This window comes from Callorhinchus milii, unplaced genomic scaffold (genome assembly GCF_018977255.1).
Source record: "Callorhinchus milii isolate IMCB2004 unplaced genomic scaffold, IMCB_Cmil_1.0 Scaffold11, whole genome shotgun sequence".
NCBI lineage: Eukaryota > Metazoa > Chordata > Chondrichthyes > Chimaeriformes > Callorhinchidae > Callorhinchus > Callorhinchus milii.
The window spans coordinates 14,971,300-14,992,949 of record NW_024704752.1 but is presented as its reverse complement, the minus strand read 5'-3'; the positions used below and the strand labels follow the sequence as shown (position 1 = coordinate 14,992,949).

At 38.0% G+C, this 21,650-nt stretch overlaps 3 protein-coding genes across 4 annotated transcripts; all 3 read right to left on the bottom strand.

Moving 5' to 3' along the window:
- Positions 1–1,084: 1,084 nt before the first annotated feature.
- On the bottom strand, positions 1,085–8,935 carry LOC103175115 (uncharacterized). 2 transcript variants are annotated; one of them, XM_007887878.2, is made up of 4 exons: positions 4,008–4,256; positions 3,384–3,481; positions 2,404–2,580; positions 1,085–2,097 (listed from the first exon to the last, which is right to left on the bottom strand). In XM_007887878.2, exons 1-4 carry the CDS (start codon positions 4,093–4,095, stop codon positions 1,636–1,638), a joined length of 825 nt encoding a protein of 274 aa, XP_007886069.1. In that variant the 5' UTR covers positions 4,096–4,256; the 3' UTR covers positions 1,085–1,635.
- Positions 8,936–13,994: 5,059 nt separating this feature from the next.
- On the bottom strand, positions 13,995–17,155 carry LOC103175092 (uncharacterized protein DDB_G0292642-like). Its single transcript, XM_007887858.2, has 4 exons — positions 16,948–17,155; positions 16,323–16,420; positions 15,017–15,190; positions 13,995–14,710 (listed from the first exon to the last, which is right to left on the bottom strand). The coding sequence occupies exons 1-4, from the start codon at positions 17,096–17,098 to the stop codon at positions 14,249–14,251; spliced, it is 885 nt and encodes a 294-aa protein (XP_007886049.2). The 5' UTR covers positions 17,099–17,155; the 3' UTR covers positions 13,995–14,248.
- A 2,350-nt stretch (positions 17,156–19,505) lies between these two features.
- LOC103175082 (ubiquitin-like) lies at positions 19,506–20,671 on the bottom strand. The gene is given in 2 exon segments (NM_001293142.1): positions 19,506–20,338; positions 20,451–20,671. Coding segments are annotated over 2 exon segments (297 nt in total). The 5' UTR covers positions 20,596–20,671; the 3' UTR covers positions 19,506–20,186.
- Positions 20,672–21,650: the final 979 nt, after the last annotated feature.

The following is a 21,650-nucleotide window of genomic DNA, read 5'->3' as shown; positions in this document are numbered from 1 at the left end:
GCTTTTCTTTTAAAACAAGTCCAGCTTTCTGGTCTCAACTTGTGTATGGCAAGTGTTTTACCACTCCCAGAACCTGACGATCTGGAAACAAACAGACCCACCACTGCTTTGCTCCATCCTACAGAGTCCTGGTCAGTAACTTTTATCAGCAGTCCCAGTACCCAGCAATATCTCTTCAGCCAGAACTCCATATTATTCAGCTCTTCATTGTGGAACTCTATAGTGACTATCTCCATCTCCTGGTCTGATAACACCTCCTCACTATAGACATTCAGAGGTTTCCTGCTACTCCCTGTGTCCTGGCCAACAATTCCCTCCAAATAAAATATTGGTCACTCACTTCATTACTGTTGCTGTGGGCAAACTGGCAAACCCTAGTCTTCAGCCCTCCACACACACTGCCAGATTGTATCTTTCACAATCTTACTGTTCACCTTCTCTGATTCACCCGCAAAATAATTGAGAATTTCAAAGACTTGAACTGACGCCGGATACGTTAATGAACAAGTCAATTTATTATGTACAAAATATCATAATGTCTTTACAATAATATTATAGAAATCATTAATCAGAAGAAAGTTATAGAATCAAGATCATTTGTGGTTAGTATTACTGCAGCAAAGTACAGTACCTCTTTAAGTTGTTAACTTGTGAAGGCAGTTCAGAGATTGTTCTGACTCTGTTGGTAATTGACCATATACACAGTGACTACACTACAATTTGGTATAATTGTTCTGGGAACTTTCCAAGGATGATGATGTGCTGAATAACCTTCATCCTAATTCTTTTGAAAATGTATTTACATTTTCCAGCTTGGACACTTTAAAAGCCAAGTACACCCCATTTGCCCACAATATACACAGTCACTACACTTTCTAGTAAATCCTGTGAGGCGCTTTGAGATATTATCCTGGCATTAAAGTGCGCTAACAAATGCAATGTTTATTATTATTAATTGTAGAATATCTTAAAAGCAAATATTTCAAGTCTGTTGGAATCCTCCTGAATGTGTAGAATTGGAAAGAACGCTTCTATAAATGAATTCAGCACAGACAATTAGAATCAATAATTCCAACATAAACAGTTAATATATAAAAATGTCAATCATTTATTTCTAGTTTTCAAGTTAACATTTATCTCAGAAAATTTTCAACATTGATGTTTAGAATAATTATTGTGGTTATGCACTAAATCTTTCACAGAGATATGAATGTACTAAGTTGTCTGGCCATCTAGACAAGAAAGGAAAATTTGCCTTATTCACATAAGTTAGCTGTCATACGGTTAGTAATATTCAACTATTGTTTTCAATTACTATAAAAGCATGCACTGAAAGAAGTTAATCCTGTTATTTGACTAATGCCAAATGAAGTAACATTGAACAAATATATGTGTTGTTTATCTTGAATTTTGAATTTTACCCCATTATGAGAAATTATTTTCTCCACATTTTTTCATTCTCACCATATGAGAGGCCATGGTAATGGTACCCAGGCAAATATATCTTATATATAAATTCACATAATTGGTCTTGGATGATTTTGCACCATCTGTTAATATATGCACCATTTATATAACTTGAATGTTAATATAAATGTCATATTTTCATATATATTTAAGGGTAAGTTTGATATTTCATCCATGTCGATTCCAGGTTGGAATTGATGTTTGCCTTGGTGCAATCCCTTTAGCACAGACATCAAACCATGAAGCTGGTCTGCTTTTTTGGCATTCGATTTTAAGCTCCAGACAGGCAAAGCAAAATTCAACATGACACCTGGTACAGTTCATATATTTACATCCCACTTGGCTATGTTCAATAAGTTTGCCACAGGTTGGGCAAGCACGAGTGGAAGGACATTGTTTCACTTTTGTTTCTGGTAAGTTCATTAACAGACAGTACTTTAGTATTTCGAGTTCTTGGTTGATGCAGCCTTCATTGTCACACCGATCAGATCGTGGGGCTTGTCCCTTCCACGTGTTCAGGCATTGCCAACAGAAGTCATAGACTCTTCCTCTCTCTGTGGTACAGATGCTGCATCTGACACTCAGATTTGTCAGATCACAGCGTTCGACAAACGTTTTACATCCTGGGCACTGACAAGAAAAATAGAAAGGTATTTAGTGAATTTCATGTTCAACAGTACCTTATTTTGCAATAGCATTGAGGATCATTTGATTTTTCATATAATTAGTCGTTCTTTGAAATTTAATAGATGCGACCACATTACCACTTTAAACAAGTAACATAGAATTGCGTATTTTATTATCAATTCTTTAAATACCTCAAATACAGTAATTTAAAAGAATAATCTATGGCCCTTACTTAACGTACATGCTTATTATTTTCATTTTTGGCATCTATTGTATATTACTGTTCAAAAGTCTCCCCTTGAAACCTACTGATTTATATTCACAATATTCAGCGGCAGCCAGTTGAGCAACTGTTTCCTCAAAATATAATTGTTCTTCACAGGTCAGTACAGCCAATTTGCGAACTTCCTGATATGACCATTCTGCTCCACATTTTGATGTCGTTCCATCCTTCACTGCTGCTGGACAGAAGAACTTATACTGACCCTGCGGTTCAAAGAATAAATACAAAATACATGTGATAACTTATTTAATAAAGTATTGGTTCAGGGAAAGTAAACCATAGAGTCGTAGAATGTCTGAGGTTCTGAGCTGAGTTAGCTGATCTATGATATCAACTGGTGCAACTGGTAGGCCTCTTGCCTCTGGGTTATATAGTTGTGGGTTTAAACCCCAAATAACATGGCAAGATTCACTAATAAGCCTTCAGGAAAAAAGGTTCCAGGTAAAACCCAACGTACGTTGCATTGTGACAGGGGAATAAACTTGCCACTGCCTTTTATGATTTTTGGCAATTAACCTACGTGTAAAGGTAGCTAACAAAGGCTGGACGTGATAACTGGGCACCACCATTAAGGAATAATTGAGCACCAATATAAAGGTGTATTGTATATTGGGAGTGTGAAAGGTGAGTCTGGAAAAGATGGATGTATAGAGGTAGAACTTCCTTGTTAAAATACACCTTTTTTTGTTAAATCTATGGTGCAAGTTTTGGTTTTCGGAAGTGTCCTATGCCATCCTACATACATTAAAAAANCTAACTTTTTCAATGTATCATTAGTGCAATTTGGGGGCACTTCCTTTATTGATGAATATGCAATACCATTTATTTGCACAAATACATAACGACAGAATCGTAAGCGGTGAAACCTATCTTTATGCAGTATTGTGATAGCACATATAAACACAAAAACTGATTTCATTCTAGCATTAAAATCAATTTTTTTTTCAGATAACTGATATAGCTCCTTTGATTTTACATGATTCAATTATATTTTAAGATAGCTTACCTGATCTAGAAGACTTCGGCACCAAGCAGTGAGCGAATTTGGATCCACTGCATGTCCACAGGACATTTCTGCTCTTAAAATATTAGGGTCGTCATCTCCTAAAATAGAATAAATTAAGAGCCACATTTCAGATTCCAAACAGTGCTGGGAAAAAGTATTTGTCAATTACTGGGACTTTGAGCTTCTGAGCTTTATTAAACATTGGCTTCTATGTCTAAAATGATTCCTGTATTAATTGCAATCCTGACAAACAGGCAAAACTAATTAAGTCAAAAAGCTGTGACTGAACTGGATGTTGTCATAGCTATCCTTGTCTCCTTTCAAGATTGTTGCCAAAGTTGTGAACATTATCTTTGAAAATTGTTGCGCATTTTGCCTCATAGTCTATTTTGTAGATAAATAAGTGGAGATCAAAAGTGATAGTAATGAAAAAAGCCTACTGCGAATGTCCTCACAAACAATCTAAATTAACTTTTCTATCTTTGTATATGTATCGATGATTGTTTCTCTTGCAACTATACAGATAAGCAAATGATAGGATATTATTCTACAGGTTACTTAAAACACAACAATTCTGCACTTAATCGAGAGAACTACTTCTGCTCTTGAGGCTAATAAAGTTACCTGTAATTTCATCCTTCCCTTTCACAAATTTCAGAGTCTGATCATTTGGGTCGTATTGTTTTTCTGTTTGCTGCCCTTGTGTTGACATCTTGTCGATCGAAAATCAGAACAAAATGAAGTAGCAACAGCTCATGGAAAGCCCCTGTGTCATACTCCAGGAAGTTAATAGAGTTTTCACTGCCAATCAAATGATAGTGCAGATTACAGTCACAATCCTGCATACTAGATGATATGTTATTTGTGAATATCAATCACACTTTGTTCAGGCAGATACTATAATTTGCTGTTTAGAGTCATTTCCTCTAATTGACTCGAGTAAACAAGACTCAAAATCTTCAAACTGTTCTCTGGTGTGCTCACCAATCCTGATCACAGAAGTACAGTACTATTCCTTATGTACCTTTTTTCTGCAGATTTTTTTTGACTTTCCAAGGGTTTAAACAGCTCGAGAATTCTCCAATTTCTTTCTCGCACAATGCTCGACACACCATTTGCCCCAATCCCTACCAATCTTTATCGGAGGAATGAGATTCCTTGTACTGATTTTCAAATCCCCCCACAATCCTATCCCACTCTACCTATGAAGTAAGTGAAATGACTACAGATATCAGTTCAGCTGTGTAGTCACATTGGTAGGAGTTTATTGTGAAATTTCAAAGACTTGAACTGAGACCTGATATATTAGTCAACAAGTCCATTTTATTATGTATATCATAATGAATTGACAATAATATTGTAGATCTGATTAATTATAACAAAGCTATATAATCAAAATCTTGTGTGGCTAGTATTAGCTCAACAAAGCACAGGATCTCTTTAAGTTGTTGACTTGTGAAGGCAGTTCAGAGATTGTTCTGACTCTGTTGGTAATTGACCATATACACAGTGACTACACTTTCTAATAAATCCTGTGAAATGCTTTGAGATGTTATCCGGACATGAAAGCCAGCTAACAAATGAAACATTTATTAATAATTGAAGAATATCTTAAAAGCAAATCTTTCAAGTCTGTTGGAATCCTCCTGAATGTGTAGAATTGGAAAGAACGCTTCTATAAATGAATTCAGCACAGACAATTAGAATCAATAATTCCAACATAAGCAGTTAATATATAAAAATGTCAATCATTTATTTCTAGTTTTCAAGTTAACATTTATCTCAGAAAATTTTCAACATTGATGTTTAGAATAATTACTGTGGTTATGCACTAAATCTTTCACATAGATATGAATGTACTAAGTTATCTGGCCATCTAGACAAGAAAGGAAAATTTGCCTAATTCACATAAGTTAGCTGTCATACGGTTAGTAATATTCAACTATTGTTTTCAATTACTATAAAAGCATGCACTGAAAGAAGTTAATCCTGTTGTTTGACTAATGCCAAATGAAGTAACATTGAACAAATATATTTGTTGTTTATCTTGAATTTTGAATTTTACCCCATTATGAGAAATTATTTTCTCCACATTTTTTCATTCTCGCCATAGGAGAGGCCATGGTAATGGTACCCAGGCAAATATACCTTATATATAAATTCACATAATTGGGCTTGGATGATTTTTCACCATCTGTTAATATATGCACCATTTATATAACTTGAATGTTAATATAACTGTCATATTTTCATATATATTTAAGGGTAAGTTTGATATTTCATCCATGTCGATTCCAGGTTGGAATTGATATTTGCCTTGGTGCAATCGCCTTGGCACAGACATCAAACCATGAATCTGGTTTGTTCTTCAGGCATTCAGTGGTAACCTCTAGACAGGCAAAGCAAAATTCAACATGACATCTGATACATATTATATTTTTACATCCAGTTTGGTTATGTTCAATAAGTTTGCCACAGGTTGGGCAAGCACGAATGGAAGGGCATTGTTTCACTTCTGTTTCTGGTAAGTTCATTAACGGACAGTCCTTTAGTATTTCGAGTTCTTGGTTGATGCAGCCTTCATTGTCACACCGATCAGATCGTGGGCCATGTCCCTTCCACGTGTTCATGCATTGCCAACAGAAGTCATAGACACTTCCTCTCTCTGTGGTACAGATGCTGCATCTGACATTCAGATTTGTCAGATCACAGCGTTCGACAAACGTTTTACATCCTGGGCACTGACAAGAAAAATAGAAAGGTATTTAGTGAATTTCATGTTCAACAGTACCTTATTTTGCAATAGCATTGAGGATCATTTGATTTTTTATATACTTAGTCGTTCTTTGAAACTTAATAGATGCGACCACATTACCACTTTAAACAAGTAACATAGAATTGGGTATTGTATTATCAGTTCTTTAAATACCTCAAATACAGTATTTTAAAAGAATGATCTTGGCCCTTACTTAATGTACATGCTTATTATTTTCATTTTTGGCATCTATTGTATATTACTGTTCAAAAGTCTCCCCTTGAAACCTACTGATTTATATTCACAATATTCAGCGGCAGCCAGTTGAGCAACTGTTTCCTCAAAATATAATTGTTCTTCACAGCTCAGTACAGCCAATTTGCGAACTTCCTGATATGGCCATTCTTCTCACATTTTGATGTAGTTCCATTCTTCAGTGCTGGACAGAAGAACTTATATTGACCCTGCAGTTCAAAGAATAAATGCAATATTCATTTTTGCCCACAAATATAGTCAATTCGCTTTACAGTCTATTCTGTGAAGCGAGTTGAGACATCTAGAACAAGCGAGGATTATTATCATTATTATTATTACATGTGATAAGTTATTTAATAAAGTATTGGTTCAGTGAAAGTAAACCATAAAATCATAGAAAGTCTGATGTTCTGGGCTGAGATAGCTGATCTATGATATCAACTGGTGTAACTGGTAGGCCGCTTGCCTCTGGGTTACATAGTTGTGGTTTAAGCCCCAAATAACATGGCAAGATTCACTGAGAAGACCTGCACTTGGAGAATGGCTACTTGGATGTAATAATGGAATAATATATGAGACAGACTAGAGAGTGCCTTCAGCAGAAAAGGTTCCAGGTAAAACCTAACTTATGTTACATTGTGACAAGGGGATAAATCTGTCACTGCCTTTTATGATTATTTTATGTTTATCAACTTACATGCAAAGGGAGCTAACCTGGGCTGGACGTGATAACTGGGCACCAGCACTAAGGGACAATTGGGCACCAATATAAAGGCATTGGCTTGGGAATGTGAGACATGAGTCTGGAGAAGATGCATGAATAGAGGTAGAACTTTCTTGTTAAAATACACCTTGTTTTGTTAAATCTATGGTGCAAGTTTTGGTTTTTGGAAGTGACCTATGCCATCCTATATACATTAAAAAAAACTAACTTTCTCAATGTATCATTAGCACAATTTTGGGGAAACGGTGTCTATTTTAATGCCTCCATTCACCTCCTTTATAAATGATAATACAAATACATAATGACAGAATTTTAAGAGGTGAAACCTACTTGCAGTATTGTGATAGCACATATAAGCAAGAAAACTGATCTCAATCTAGCATAAAATCTAATGCTAGCCATCGAGCATTCCGACACATTGCCTGCCTCTGTCTGTACCCACAGTAGTCAACTCGCTCATCCATGCCTTTGTCAGTTACCAGCTGGACTTTTCAAATGGCCTCCTTGCTGGCGTCCCAAGTTCCACCATACATAAAATACAGTTAATTCAGAACTCCGCCGCCCATATAGTATCCCGCACAAAATACCGGACCCCCATCACACCAGCCTTGCCAGGTTGCACTGGCTCCCAATTTCCAAACGGATCGACTTCAAGATCCTCTGTCTTGTTTTCATATTCCCTTCATGCCCTCGCACCTCGCTACCTTTCCGACTTGCTCACCCCCGAGGCTCCACCACCCACTGCCCCGCTCGCTTGACTCCGGCCTCCTGTTCGTCCCTCGCTCCCTCCGCTCCATCAACTGCGGCCGTGCTTACAGTCACTACATCCCGAAACTCTGGAACTCTCTCCCCCAATCCCTATGCTTTGCCCCCTCCCTCCCCACTTTCAAATTCTGCCTAAAGACTTTCCCTTTTTATCATGCGTATGGTCACCTCCCCACTCCCTCTCCCCCTGGCTCGGTGTCAGACTCCGCCACTTATAACTGCTCCGGGACACTACCCACATGAAGGACGCTATATGAATGCAAGTTGTTGTTGTTGTAGTTTTACATGAGTCAATTATTGTTTAAAAATGCTTACCCGATCTAGAAGGCTTCGGCACCAAGCAGTGAGCGAATTTGGATCCACTGCATGTCCACAGGACATTTCTGCTCTTAAAGTATTAGGGTCGTCATCTCCTGAAATGGAGGAAAATAAGAGCCACATTTCAGATTCCAAACAGTGCTGGGAAAAAATATTTGTCAATTACTGGGACTTTGAGCTTCTGAGCTTTATTAAACATTAACTTCTATGTCTAAAATGATTCCTGTATTAATTGCAATCCTGACAAACAGGCAAAACTATTTAAGTCAAAAAGCTGTGACTGAACTGGATTTTGTCATAGCTATTCTTGTCTCCTTTCAAGATTGTTGCCAAAGTTGTGACCATTACCTTTGAAAATTGTTGCGCATTTTGCCTCATAGTCTATTTTATAGATAAATAAGTGGAGATCAAAAGTGATAGTAATGCAAAAAGCCTACTGCGAATGTCCTTACAAACAATCTAAATTAACTTTTCTATCTTTGTATATGTATCCATGATTGTTTCTCTTGCAACTATAAAGGTAAGCAAATGATAGGATATTATTCTAAAGGTTACTTAAAACATAACCATTCTGCACTTAATCGAGAGAACTACTTCTGCTCTTGAGGCTAATAAAGTTACCTGTAATTTCATCCTTCCCTTTCACAAATTTCAGAGTCTGATCATTTGGGTCGTATTGTTTTTCTGTTTGCTGCCCTTGTGTTGACATCTTGTCGATCGAAAACCAGAACAAAATGAAGTAGCAACAGCTCATGGAAAGCCCCTGTGTCATACTCCAGGAAGTTAATAGAGTTTTCACTGCCAATCAAATGATAGTGCAGATTACAGTCACAATCCTGCATACTAGTTGATACGTTAATTGTGAATATCAATCACACTTTGTTCAGGCAGATACTGTAATTTGCTGTTTAGAGTCATTTCCTCTAATTGACTCGAGTAAACAAGACTCAAAATCTTCAAACTGTTCTCTGGTGTGCTCACCAATCCTGATCACAGAAGTACAGTACTATTCCTTATGTGCCTTTTTTCTGCAGATTTTGTTTGACAGCTGGACCAAGTGGAAACCCATCACGTGCTTAAAAGCATCCAAACCAAACTGAGAACTCCCTGCATCCCACACACCTGGAGATTCGAGAGATGGATTGTTGGAATGGAATGCACATCCTCTCCCTAAAGGGATGCTTCCTGCTTACCTAATTATAGAAACATAGAAACAGGAGTTGGCCATTCAGCAGACTCATTGTATAAGATCATGGCTGATCTGTACCTCAAGTCCAATTACCCGCCCTTGCCCTGAATCCCTTAATACCCTGACCTAACAAATAGCTATTCACCTCAGTCTTGAAAATGTGAACAGATTCAGCTTCCACAGCTTTTGGGGGGAGAGAGTCCTAGATTTCCACTAGCCTTTGGGTGAAAAACTGACTCCTAATTTCACTCCTAAATGGCCTAGATCTAATATTAAGATTATGCCCCCTTGTTCTGGATTCCCCAATCAAAGGAAATAGCCTCTCTGTATCTGTCCTATCGATTTCCTTTGTTATTTTAAAAACCTCAATCGGATCATCCCTCAACTTTCTAAACTCAAGAGAATAGAGACCAAATTTATGCAACCTGTCCTCATAATTTAGCCCTTGAAGCCCTGGTATCATTCTGGTGAATCTGCATAGCACCCCTCCAGAGCCAATATATCCCTCCTCAGGTGCTGACCCAAAACTGAATGCAGTACTCCAGATGGGGTCTGACCAATGCTCTATATAGTTGAAGCATAATTTCCTCTCCTTTATATTCCAGCCCCCTTGAGTAAAGGCCAACATCCCATTAGTCTTTTTGATGATAACTTGTTGTACTTGTGAGCTTGTTTTTAGTGATTTGTGTATGTGGGACGTCCTCCCGATGTGAAAGGCGCTATACAAATGTAATGTTGTTGTTGTTGTGGACACCCAAATCCTTTGGTCTGCCACAGTTCTTAATTTCTCACCATTTAGAAAATATTCTGTTGGGCTATTTTTGGATCCATAAAGCATGACCTCACACTATCCCACATTGAATTCCATCTGCCACAGTTTTGCCCACTCACTGAATCTGTCTAAGTCCTTTTGTATCTTCCTGCTCCCATCTACACAATTTATGGTGCCTTCTAACACTTTGTCATCTGTAAATTTGGATATAAAACTCTCTATTCCTTCATCCAATAACATATATAAATGTGTGTGTGTATATATGATGAAAAACTGAGACCCCAGTACAAACCACTGGGGAACACTGTGTATCATGTTTGGCCAATCAGAGAACGTTCCTTTTAGTACTAGTCTCTGATCCCTGCCTCCCAACCAATTCCCAAGCCACATTACAAGGTAACCTCCACTTCCATGCCCTTTTAGTTTTGCTAAGAGACTCTTGTGCGGAACCACATCAAATGCCTTCTGGAAGTCCATGTAGACAACATCCATATACGTTCTCTTATCCACCATGTTAGTGACCTTCAGCTTCAATCCACAGTCCTTTCGCCTTGTTCCTTCCCTTTCCTGTTTGAAGACACATCTCAAGACCCACCTCTTCGACTACACCTTCGGTTATCATCCTGTACCTGCCTTCCCTGCCCTCAACCCCTTCTGATTTACAAATGTAAATTGTTGTTGTTTCACAGAAGATTGCTACCTTCTCCAGCATAGCTTTTTTGTTAATGAAAGTTACTTCCATTATAATAAGACACACCTTAATTACTTTCTGGTCTTAGTTTGGAATTATCACATTTAGCATTTGATCTGTCTGCTAAGTAAAGCAATTGCTTTTCAAAAAATGCAGTGTTCCTGCATGAATTGAAGGCTCACCCACAAATATTTCTCTATTAACAACAATTATATTTATTTAGCTGATTGGGAGCTTGAGTTGGGCCAGGAAGGGGGGGAGGGGGAGAAGATTACCAAAAGCACAGTGGAAAAGTAATGCCCTCAGGCGGCTGTAAAAATGGGGAGGGAGGGATGAGACAGAGGGACCCTGGGATTGAGTTCCAGATACCAGGGGCAGATTGGACAGAAGACATAAAGCAAGCCAATATTCACTGAGGGAGTGGTTTGAGTGATAGGGTTACAGGAAGTCACAGAGATATGGTGTGGCAAGGTCATCGAGTGCTTTGAATTCAAGGACAATGATCCTGAATTCAATCCGCTGGAGGATGGGGAGCCAGTGAAACCAAACACGGATGGAGCTGATAGGTTCATGGACCACCCGAGGGTACCTTCATTTCGGTGGAGGTACCGAGGTGTTCCCTCCGGGGGTTTTTTCTTCCTGTGTTTACAAGTAGCAGTTATACATATGGGCTAATCATTTATCTACAGGATGGTGAGCCATTCCATCACTCTCTACTGCTCCCCACTTTATGGAAGAGGCAGACATACATACATTTTCAGTCCACTCTTTGGTCTAATATGAGAGCAGCTAATGCAGGAGTGGCTCCAGCTTGGGTCAGGCCTCATTTGGCTGAGATTGAATCGAGCTTCAGCAACAACTTAATTTAAATTAAATAGAAATAAATACACAATTGACTCATTGCAGTCAACAATTCCTCTGTTGTGCCTCGATATCCTGGGAAACACTTTTATGTCACAGTATGCAGAACTGTATGCAATACTCTAGATTTGTCCTAATCAGACTGCGCGATTAAGACTTCTGAGGATCTGAACTGATGTGACGATATAACTCAGTATTCTGTTTACTTTGTTTATTGCTGCCTAATACTATTTTGATATAGTGAGTAATGAGTCATTTCACACCCTTAAAATCTCTTTCATTTTCTCCTGTGACAAGTTCTATCGCATTCATGGAAAACATGTGATTTCCTATTCTTTACTTTCTATATGTTGTATCTTGCATTTATCAGGTTTAAACCTCATTTGTCTGTTATCAACCCAATGTGCTTATCGTAGCCCCCAAGCTCTCCTTGCAAGACATTTGCTACTTCCTCTGATTGCATAGTTTCCTCTAACTTGGTGTGGTCTGCAAATTATCTAAGTTACACTGGGTCTACAAATCCAGGTTATTCATATACATAAGGAACAGAAGGATTAGGACAGGACAGACTTCTGAGCCACCCATATAACTTTGTTATTCCTAAACTGAGTTTCAAACACTACATTTTGACCTAGCTCCCCTAACAAAGACCCTCTGCTTACTTCCCTTCAGTCAGTTCTGAATACATGTCCACATCTGCATGAAGCAAACAGCGCGAAATTATTTGAACTGGTCAGTGTGTGAATAATGAGATGATGTAGCTTCGAGGTAATTTCCAAAAGAACAAGGCAAAAAGTTAAGACAATTTTTGCAGACGGTTGTGCACTTTGGGATGACCCCCTGACGTAAAAGGCATGATATAAATGTATATTGTATTATGTGGTTAGCAAATGGAATTTATAATAATAATAAATAATAAAATGATCCACCAATCGACTAACAACCGGGTTCCTACTTACTGTTAGGTAAACAGAGGTGTGCGGAGTAAGGAAACTTGCCCAACGTTTTGCCCTGCCCGGGAATCAAACCCAGGTCTCTCACTTGCGAGGTGAATTCTTGTTTAATTCTCTATTAAATATGGGATATTCCTGCATTACCCGATGCTGAAGGAAGTAGTGTCAAAGTTTGACATTCTGCTTTATCCCAAACTGAGTTTCAAATACTACATCCTGTCTATAACTCGGCTGCTTTCTTCCACCTTTGGATCTTTGCTACCTTTATCTTTTCTTCATCCCCATGCCTGCTTAAACACTTTTCTATGCCTTTATCATGGCTAGGATAAACTTCAATACTGTCCCCAGCTCCAACACTCCAAAAGTTTAAACAGCTCGAGAATTCTCCAATTTCTTTCTCGCACAATGCTCGACACACCATTTGCCCCAATCCCTACCAATCTTCATCGGAGGAATGAGATTCCCTGTACTGATTTTCAAATCCCCCCACAATCCCATCCCACTCTACCTATGAAGTAAGTGAAATGGCTACAGATATCAGTTCAGCTGTGTAGTCACATTGGTAGGAGTTTATTGTGAAATTTCAAAGACTTGAACTGAGACCTGATATATTAGTCAACAAGTCTAATATATTATGTATATCATAATGAATTGACAATAATATTGTAGATCTGATTAATCATAACAAAGCTATATAATCAAAATCTTGTGTGGCTAATATTACCTCAACAAAGCACAGGATCTCTTTAAGTTGTTGACTTGTGAAGGCAGTTCAGAGATTGTTCTGACTCTGTTGGTAATTGACCATATACACAGTGACTACACTTTCCAATAAATCCTGTGAAATGCTTTGAGATATTATCCGGACATGAAAGCCAGCTAACAAATGAAACATTTATTATTAATTGAAGAATATCTTAAAAGCAAATCTTTCAAGTCTATTTAAATCCTCCTGAATGTGTAGAATTGGAAAGAACACTATTCAATACCTTAAGCTTCTATAAATGAATTCAGCACATCACACAAACAATAAGCATTAATAATTCCAGCATAAACAGTTAATATATAAAAATGGCAATCAATATTTTCTTTTTTTCAAGTTAACATTTATCTCAGAAAATATTTTGAACATTGTTGCCAGAATAATTACTGTGGTTATGTACTAAATATTTCACAGAGATATGAATGTATTAAGTTATCTGGCCATCTAGACAAGAAAGGAAAATTTGCTGTCGTACGGTTACTAAAATTCAACTATTGTTTTCAAATACTATAAAAGCATGCACTGAAAGAAGTTAATCCAATTATTTGACAAATGCCAAGTGAAGTAACATTGAACAAATATATTTATTGTTTATTTGGGATTTATAATTTTACGCCATCATGAGAAATTATTTCCTCCACATTTTTCCATTCTCACCATATGAGAGGCCATAGTATGGGTACCCAGGCAAATATACCTTACATACAAATTCATATAATTGGTATAGGATGATTTTGCACCATCTGTTAATATATATATTAACCTGACTGTTAATATAAATGTCATATTTTGAAATATATTTAAGGGTAAGATTGTATTTCATCCATGTCGATTCCAGGTTGGAATTGATGTTTGCCTTGGGGCAATCGCTTTGGCACAGATACCAAACCATGAATTTGGTCTGCTTTTCAGGCATTCAGTGGTAACCTCCAGACAGGCAAAGCAAAATTCAACATAACATCTGCAACATGTTATATTTTTACATCCCACTTGGTTATGTTCAATAAGTTTGCCACAGGTTGGGCAAGCACGAATGGAAGGGCATTGTTTCACTTCTGTTTCTGGTAAGTTCATTAACGGACAATTCTTTAGTATTTCGAGTTCTTGGTTGTTGCAGCCTTCATTGTCACACCGATCAGATCGTGGGCCATGTCCCTTCCACGTGTTCATGCATTGCCAACAGAAGTCATAGACACTTCCTCTCTCTGTGGTACAGATGCTGCATCTGACACTCAGATTTGTCAGATCACAGCGTTTAACAAACGTTTTACATCCTGGGCACTGACAAGAAAAATAGAAAGGTATTTAGTGAATTTCATGTTCAACAGTACCTTATTTTGCAATAGCATTCAGGATCATTTGATTTTTTATATACTTAGTCGTTCTTTGAAACTTAATAGATGCGACCACATTACCACTTTAAACAAGTAACGTAGAATTGCGTATTGTATTATCAATTCTTTAAATACCTCAAATACAGTAATTTAAAAGAATGATCTATGGCCCTTACTTAATGTACATGCTTATTATTTTCATTTTTGGCATCTATTGTATATTACTGTTCAAAAGTCTCCCCATGAAACCTACTGATTTATATTCACAATATTCAGCGGCAGCCAGTTGAGCAACTGTTTCCTCAAAATATAATTGTTCTTCACAGCTCAGTACAGCCAATTTGCGAACTTCTTGATATGACCATTCTGCTCCACATTTTGATGTCATTCCATCCTTCAGTGCTGGACAGAAGAACTTATACTGACCCTGCAGTTCAAAGAATAAATACAAAATACATGTGATAATTTATTTAATAAAGTATTGGTTCAGTGAAAGTAAACCATAGAGTCGTAGAAAGTCTGAGGTTCTGAGCTGAGTTAGCTGATCTATGCTATCAACTGGTGCAACTGGTAGGCCTCTTGCCTCTGGGTTACATAGTTGTGGGTTTAAACCCCAAATAACATGGCAAGATTCACTGATAAGCCTTCAGGAAAAAAGGTTCCAGGTAAAACCCAACGTACGTTGCATTGTGACAGGGGAATAAACTTGCCACTGCCTTTTATAATTTTTGGCAATTAACCTACGTGTAAAGGGAGCTAACAAAGGCTGGACGTGATAACTGGGCACCACCATTAAGGAATAATTGAGCACCAATTTAAAGGTGGAGGATTGGGAGTGTGAAAGATGACTCTGGAAAAGATGGATGTATAGAGGTAGAACTTCCTTGTTAAAATACACCTTTTTTTGTTAAATCTATGGTGCAAATTTTGGTTTTCGGAAGTGTCCTATGCCATCCTGTAGCTCAGTGGTTAGAGCACTCGCTTTGCAAGTGAGAGAACTGAGTTCAATTCCAGGCAGAGGGCGAAACCTTGGGCAAGTTTCCTTACTCCACACAGAGCCTAATAATAATCCCTCCAAAACCCAAAACAATAATAAAAATTGGTCTTTTTCAATCTACGACTGTTTGTGGGACATTGCTGTGCGCAATTGGCTGCCGCGTTCGCCCACAAATATACAGTCAATTCACTTTACAGTGTGTTCTGTGAAGCGCTTTGGGACGTCCTCCCGACGTGAAAAGCGCTATATCAAATGCAAGGATTATTATTATTATTATTATTATTATTATCCTACATACATTAAAAAAAACTAACTTTTTCAATGTATCATTAGCACAATTTGGGGGCACCTCCTTTATTGATGAATATGCAATATCATTTATTTGCACAAATACATAATGACAGAATCGTAAGCGGTGAAACCTATCTTTATGCAGTATTGTGATAGCACATATAAACACAAAAACTGATTTCATTCTAGCATTAAAATCAATTTTTTTTTCAGATAACTGATATAGCTCCTTTGATTTTACATGATTCAATTATATTTTAAGATAGCTTACCTGATCTAGAAGGCTTCGGCACCAAGCAGTGAGCGAATTTGGATCCACTGCATGTCCACAGGACATTTCTGCTCTTAAAATATTAGGGTCGTCATCTCCTAAAATAGAATAAATTAAGAGCCACATTTCAGATTCCAAACAGTGCTGGGAAAAAGTATTTGTCAATTACTGGGACTTTGAGCTTCTGAGCTTTATTAAACATTGGCTTCTATGTCTAAAATGATTCCTGTATTAATTGCAATCCTGACAAACAGGCAAAACTAATTAAGTCAAAAAGCTGTGACTGAACTGGATGTTGTCATAGCTATCCTTGTCTCCTTTCAAGATTGTTGCCAAAGTTGTGAACATTATCTTTGAAAATTGTTGCGCATTTTGCCTCATAGTCTATTTTGTAGATAAATAAGTGGAGATCAAAAGTGATAGTAATGCAAAAAGCCTACTGCGAATGTCCTCACAAACAATCTAAATGAACTTTTCTATCCTTTGTAGATGTATCCATGATTGTTTCTCTTGCAACTATACAGATAAGCAAATGATAGGATATTATTCTACAGATTACTTAAAACACAACAATTCTGCACTTAATCGAGAGAACTACTTCTGCTCTTGAGGCTAATAAAGTTACCTGTAATTTCATCCTTCCCTTTCACAAATTTCAGAGTCTGATCATTTGGGTCGTATTGTTTTTCTGTTTGCTGCCCTTGTGTTGACATCTTGTCGATCGAAAACCAGAACAAAATTAAGTAGCAACAGCTCATGGAAAGCCCCTGTGTCATACTCCAGGAAGTTAATAGAGTTTTCACTGCCAATCAAATGATAGTGCAGATTACAGTCACAATCCTGCATACTCGATGATATGTTATTTGTGAATATCAATCACACTTTGTTCAGGCAGATACTATAATTTTCTGTTTAGAGTCATTTCCTCTAATTAACTCGAGTAAACAAGACTCAAAATCTTCAAACTGTTCTCTGGTGTGCTCACCAATCCTGATCACAGAAGTACAGTACTATTCCTTATGTGCCTTTTTTCTGCAGATTTTGTTTGACAGCTGGACCAAGTGGAAACCCATCACGTGCTTAAAAGCATCCAGATTTTTTTTGACTTTCTAAGAGTTTAAACAGCTCGAGAATTCTCCAATTTCTTTCTCGCACAATGCTCGACACACCATTTGCCCCAATCCCTACCAATCTTCATCGGAGGAATGAGATTCCTTGTACTGATTTTCAAATCCCCCCACAATCCTATCCCACTCTACCTATGAAGTAAGTGAAATTGACATCTCAAAGTGCTACATGGAATATACTGTAAAGTGATGTGATTGTGTGTATTTTCTGTTCGAATGCCCAATTCTATTCAAATCCGAGGTGGACTGAAGAAGGTGATGGTGAGGGAAGATGGAAAAGTAGAAAAGTATTGCCCTCAGGTGGGCTGTGAAGACATGGAGGGAGGGAAGAGGCAGAGAGACTCTGGCATTGAGTTCCAGACACTGGGAGCAGATTGGGTGGGAGGGGATTCACTCAGCTGCCTCTGCCCTTCCTCCTGCTGTGCCCTCCCCACCTTCCCCTCACAATCCGGGATGTGGTCGAGGGAGCAGTTGGTGAGTTTTGTTTAATATGCATTTAATATAGTGCTTTTACCGCATCATCAAGATGTCTCAAAGCGCTTTGCAGCGTATACTGTAAAGTGTAGTGACTATATTTTGTGGCCAAAATGTCTCCAAACACTTCGTAAGATTTACTGTAAAGTGCTATGTGTTTTTCGTGCCGGTGAAGGCAGCAATTAGTTTGCACACAGTAATATCCACAAATAGCCATGAAGTGAGTGATCAATTTTATTTGGGGATTGTTGATGAGGATACTTCTCTTTTCAATAGTAACATGGGATCTTTGACATCCACCTGAACAGGCAGATGGAACCTTGAGTTAACGTCAGAGCCAAAGAATGGCATCTCCAACAATACAGCACGTCCTCAGCACTGCATTGGAGTTCACCTTAGACTATGTGAGTTCAAAATCCCGATGTGGAATTTCAACCTACAACCTTCTGACTCAGAGGCAATAGTGCTACCGACTGAGTCAGGCTGACACACAAACTTGTTATTATATATAATATATATATGTATACAATACCAGGTGCACTAGTCACCTAATATAAGATTATTATCATGAGTACTGTAACTTTTCTAATGGATACGTATCCTCGTGTGATTTATTCTTAATTAGTTTCCCCCCTCCCTCCAATTTGGAGATTTCCAAACTAAAGGGAGTGGAGGAAGCTATTTTTAGGTCATCCTGTTTGCACCTCATCATGTTTTTTCGAGATTTTTCGTGTGGAGTAAGGAAACTTGCCTAAGGTTTCACCCCTCCCAGGAATCAAACCAGGTGCCTCTCGCTTTCGAAGTGAGCGTGCTAACCACTAAGCTACGGGACTCCGTAACTACTAGAAACGTCTCAATTATGGACTAAACCTAACGCTTTGGAGAGAATTTACATTGGGGGCAATGTCTCTTTAAGTGTTGTAATGGTCTTTCCAACAGATCCATAAATAAATATATCTGTGAGGCCACAAATCAGGTGAATATGGAGTCACCATCTTTTCTGATTGCACTTTGTTGGACGTGCATACAGGGAACCCTTCGGAAAACAATATCAGTAGAAGCACTATTGCACGTGATTGTTGATATTCTACATCGCTTGGGAAGAAAGTCGGAATGGGAAATATGAGAGCAGAGAGTGTTAGGGTGGGATGGTGGCTAATTGGGTGGACCATGTCTATGTCCCTGGCCTTTAATTACCCACATTTGAGTGTTAACTTATTAAAAGCTTTTTTTATTGACAGAAATTAACATGGGTAAGTGAAGATTGGATATGCTGCATGTGGCTTTGACCTGGGTGTATGAAATCCATAGGCGTGGTACCAAGCGCAATGTGTGATTAAAGGTTTCCATCAGTGAATCTGTGTTCCAGCCATGCCATACTGCCTCCCCTTTGCTGGTAGCTATTGTCGAGCAGCTTTATTCTATTGCCTAACAATGTAGTTAAGAGAGCTCTTAGCATGTTCCAGGGTTACTGTGACTGGCACTTTGCGATGTAAGTGGAAATATTGTATTTTAATGAATGAGCCCACAACACAACGTACAAATACACTGACCTTTTCAGCCAATTGACTGCTGGAATTTTGGAATTTTCAGTAGTTTAATTTGAATACACTCTTAAGCATGTTTATGGGTTTCCACGTATGTCAGACATATCACAAACAAAAAAATGTTTTATTCTTAATGGAGGTTTCACATCGGCTTTTAATCACGGTGAAAACAACACATTTGTTTCTATTAGATCATGATTGAAACAATGAAGACATTCCAAGTAACATTTTAAACAGGTTGTTTGAAATATAGGGCAATGTTATATGTGTTTTTATTTTGGTGTAGCCCGAAGAGCACTTGAGGATATTTATAATTTACCCAAATATATATATGAATTAATCGCAATGGAGGAGACTTAATTTGCATATAATAGGAATAAAATGAGAAGGGCTTTCCGGAGCACATTCATACAGATTTTTAAAACATTGTTTAACATTTATATTCTTATGAAAATTCCCTCCCCACATCTTGGGATCACAGTCAACACAAAGCCATTTAACCAGAAAATCCAACATCACCCTTTCAAAGCAACAATGGATGGGTGATAAATACTGTATTATCTATATCTATTGCTCTATATCCCGAGGCAGAATAAAAAAGAGTACAACTACGCACTAAGACAACTTCTATAGTTAGATGACAAATTAGGAGAACTGGACGTTAGCACGCAATTATATGCATTTTTTAGGACTCTCTCCTGGAATTGCTTCAGATGTTAGTTTGTCTCAATCTTGTAAGACTCCAGTCCTCCTGGTAGACGTAGAACCATCATGATTGTAGACTTGTCCTTAATCTGGTGATCAGAGAATTTATCTGCATCTTCCAGTTGAGTTTTGGCAAAAAGCAAGCGCAGCTCATCAGTATCACCTAATCATTCAAAACAAGTACATACATTAACAAAAATCCATACCAAAACTAAACTGAACACACCCGTGAATATTCTCGTCAGATGTACACTGCTGGTGTAGTACTCACATACCTGAGTGACCTGGAAGTTTCAAAATCAATTTCTTCTTGAACTCCAGAACAGTCATTTCATTAAAATGCTTCTCTTCTTTTGCAACATCAATTGCAAATTTTTCTCCTTTAAAACCCAATACGATTACTTGGAAGATTTTCCCCATTGTGGTGTCTTGAGGAGATTTTAAAGAAGTTGCAGTTAGCCGGCACTGTTACATTATGGACTTCAGAATCTGACATAAAGAAATTATATTTAGTTTCACTTTTATTTCAATTATCAGAACAAAACTTAAATCCCTCTACTGGCCAATCTCTATAGGACATGACTCTAAATAACTTTCTTATTAGTGTGACACCCAAATGCTAATTAGTTGTTTTTTCTGTGATTAGTTTGCAATTCCTAAACTTCCAACGAGATTTAGCCAGGACAGTCATTTTATTTTCAAATTTAAGATTTTGCAGAATTTTGGAAAATTTAAAACCTTTTCCAAACTGAGGTTGAATTTAACATTCTTCCACAATTCTGGACAAGCTTAAATTTTAAGAAAATTACAGAGAGAGAGATAACATTTAAGCCTTTGACACTGCTGATGACAACACAGCCTCATCGGCAGGACCTGTAAGGGCAGACCAGTTACTGGGGGCAGGGAGTATTCCCACTCAGCTCCTGTTAACCCGGCAAGCCAAAGCCCTAATGGGTAGGGTGGTCCTAGCTGGACAAGCAGCGGGAAGGCTTGCCAGACAACGATATCAATGCCAAGCTAAGCAGTTTTAGCTGGTCAGACTCCAGCAGTTACCCCAACACACTCTCTGGAGTCCCCAAGCCTTGGCTCTTGCCAACCTGCGCCTAATACTTTATGGAATTAGATAAGCAGGATGCATCCCTCCAGGGAGAGAGAGTGCACAATCCATTCCAACAATCTATCTCTGGTATTTCCATGTGTAAGTGGCATGCCCGGAATTTTCTGTTTGGTTTGGATACTCTTAAGCAGAGTGTTAGGTTTCCGCAACCGGCTGACCCCAAAAAGTGTTTAAACGATTGCCATCTGCTGGCACTTATTGGTGTTACCCATTTGGTAATTTTTTTAAATTATAAAATGGAAAAATACAAATTCAAGAAAGTAAGATTTAATGTCTGTTTAAAAGGAAAGTGGCCCAAACTTTGCTTGAACATTTATTTCACTCTCTACCTCACAAGAGCATCTCCTAATTTCAGGGC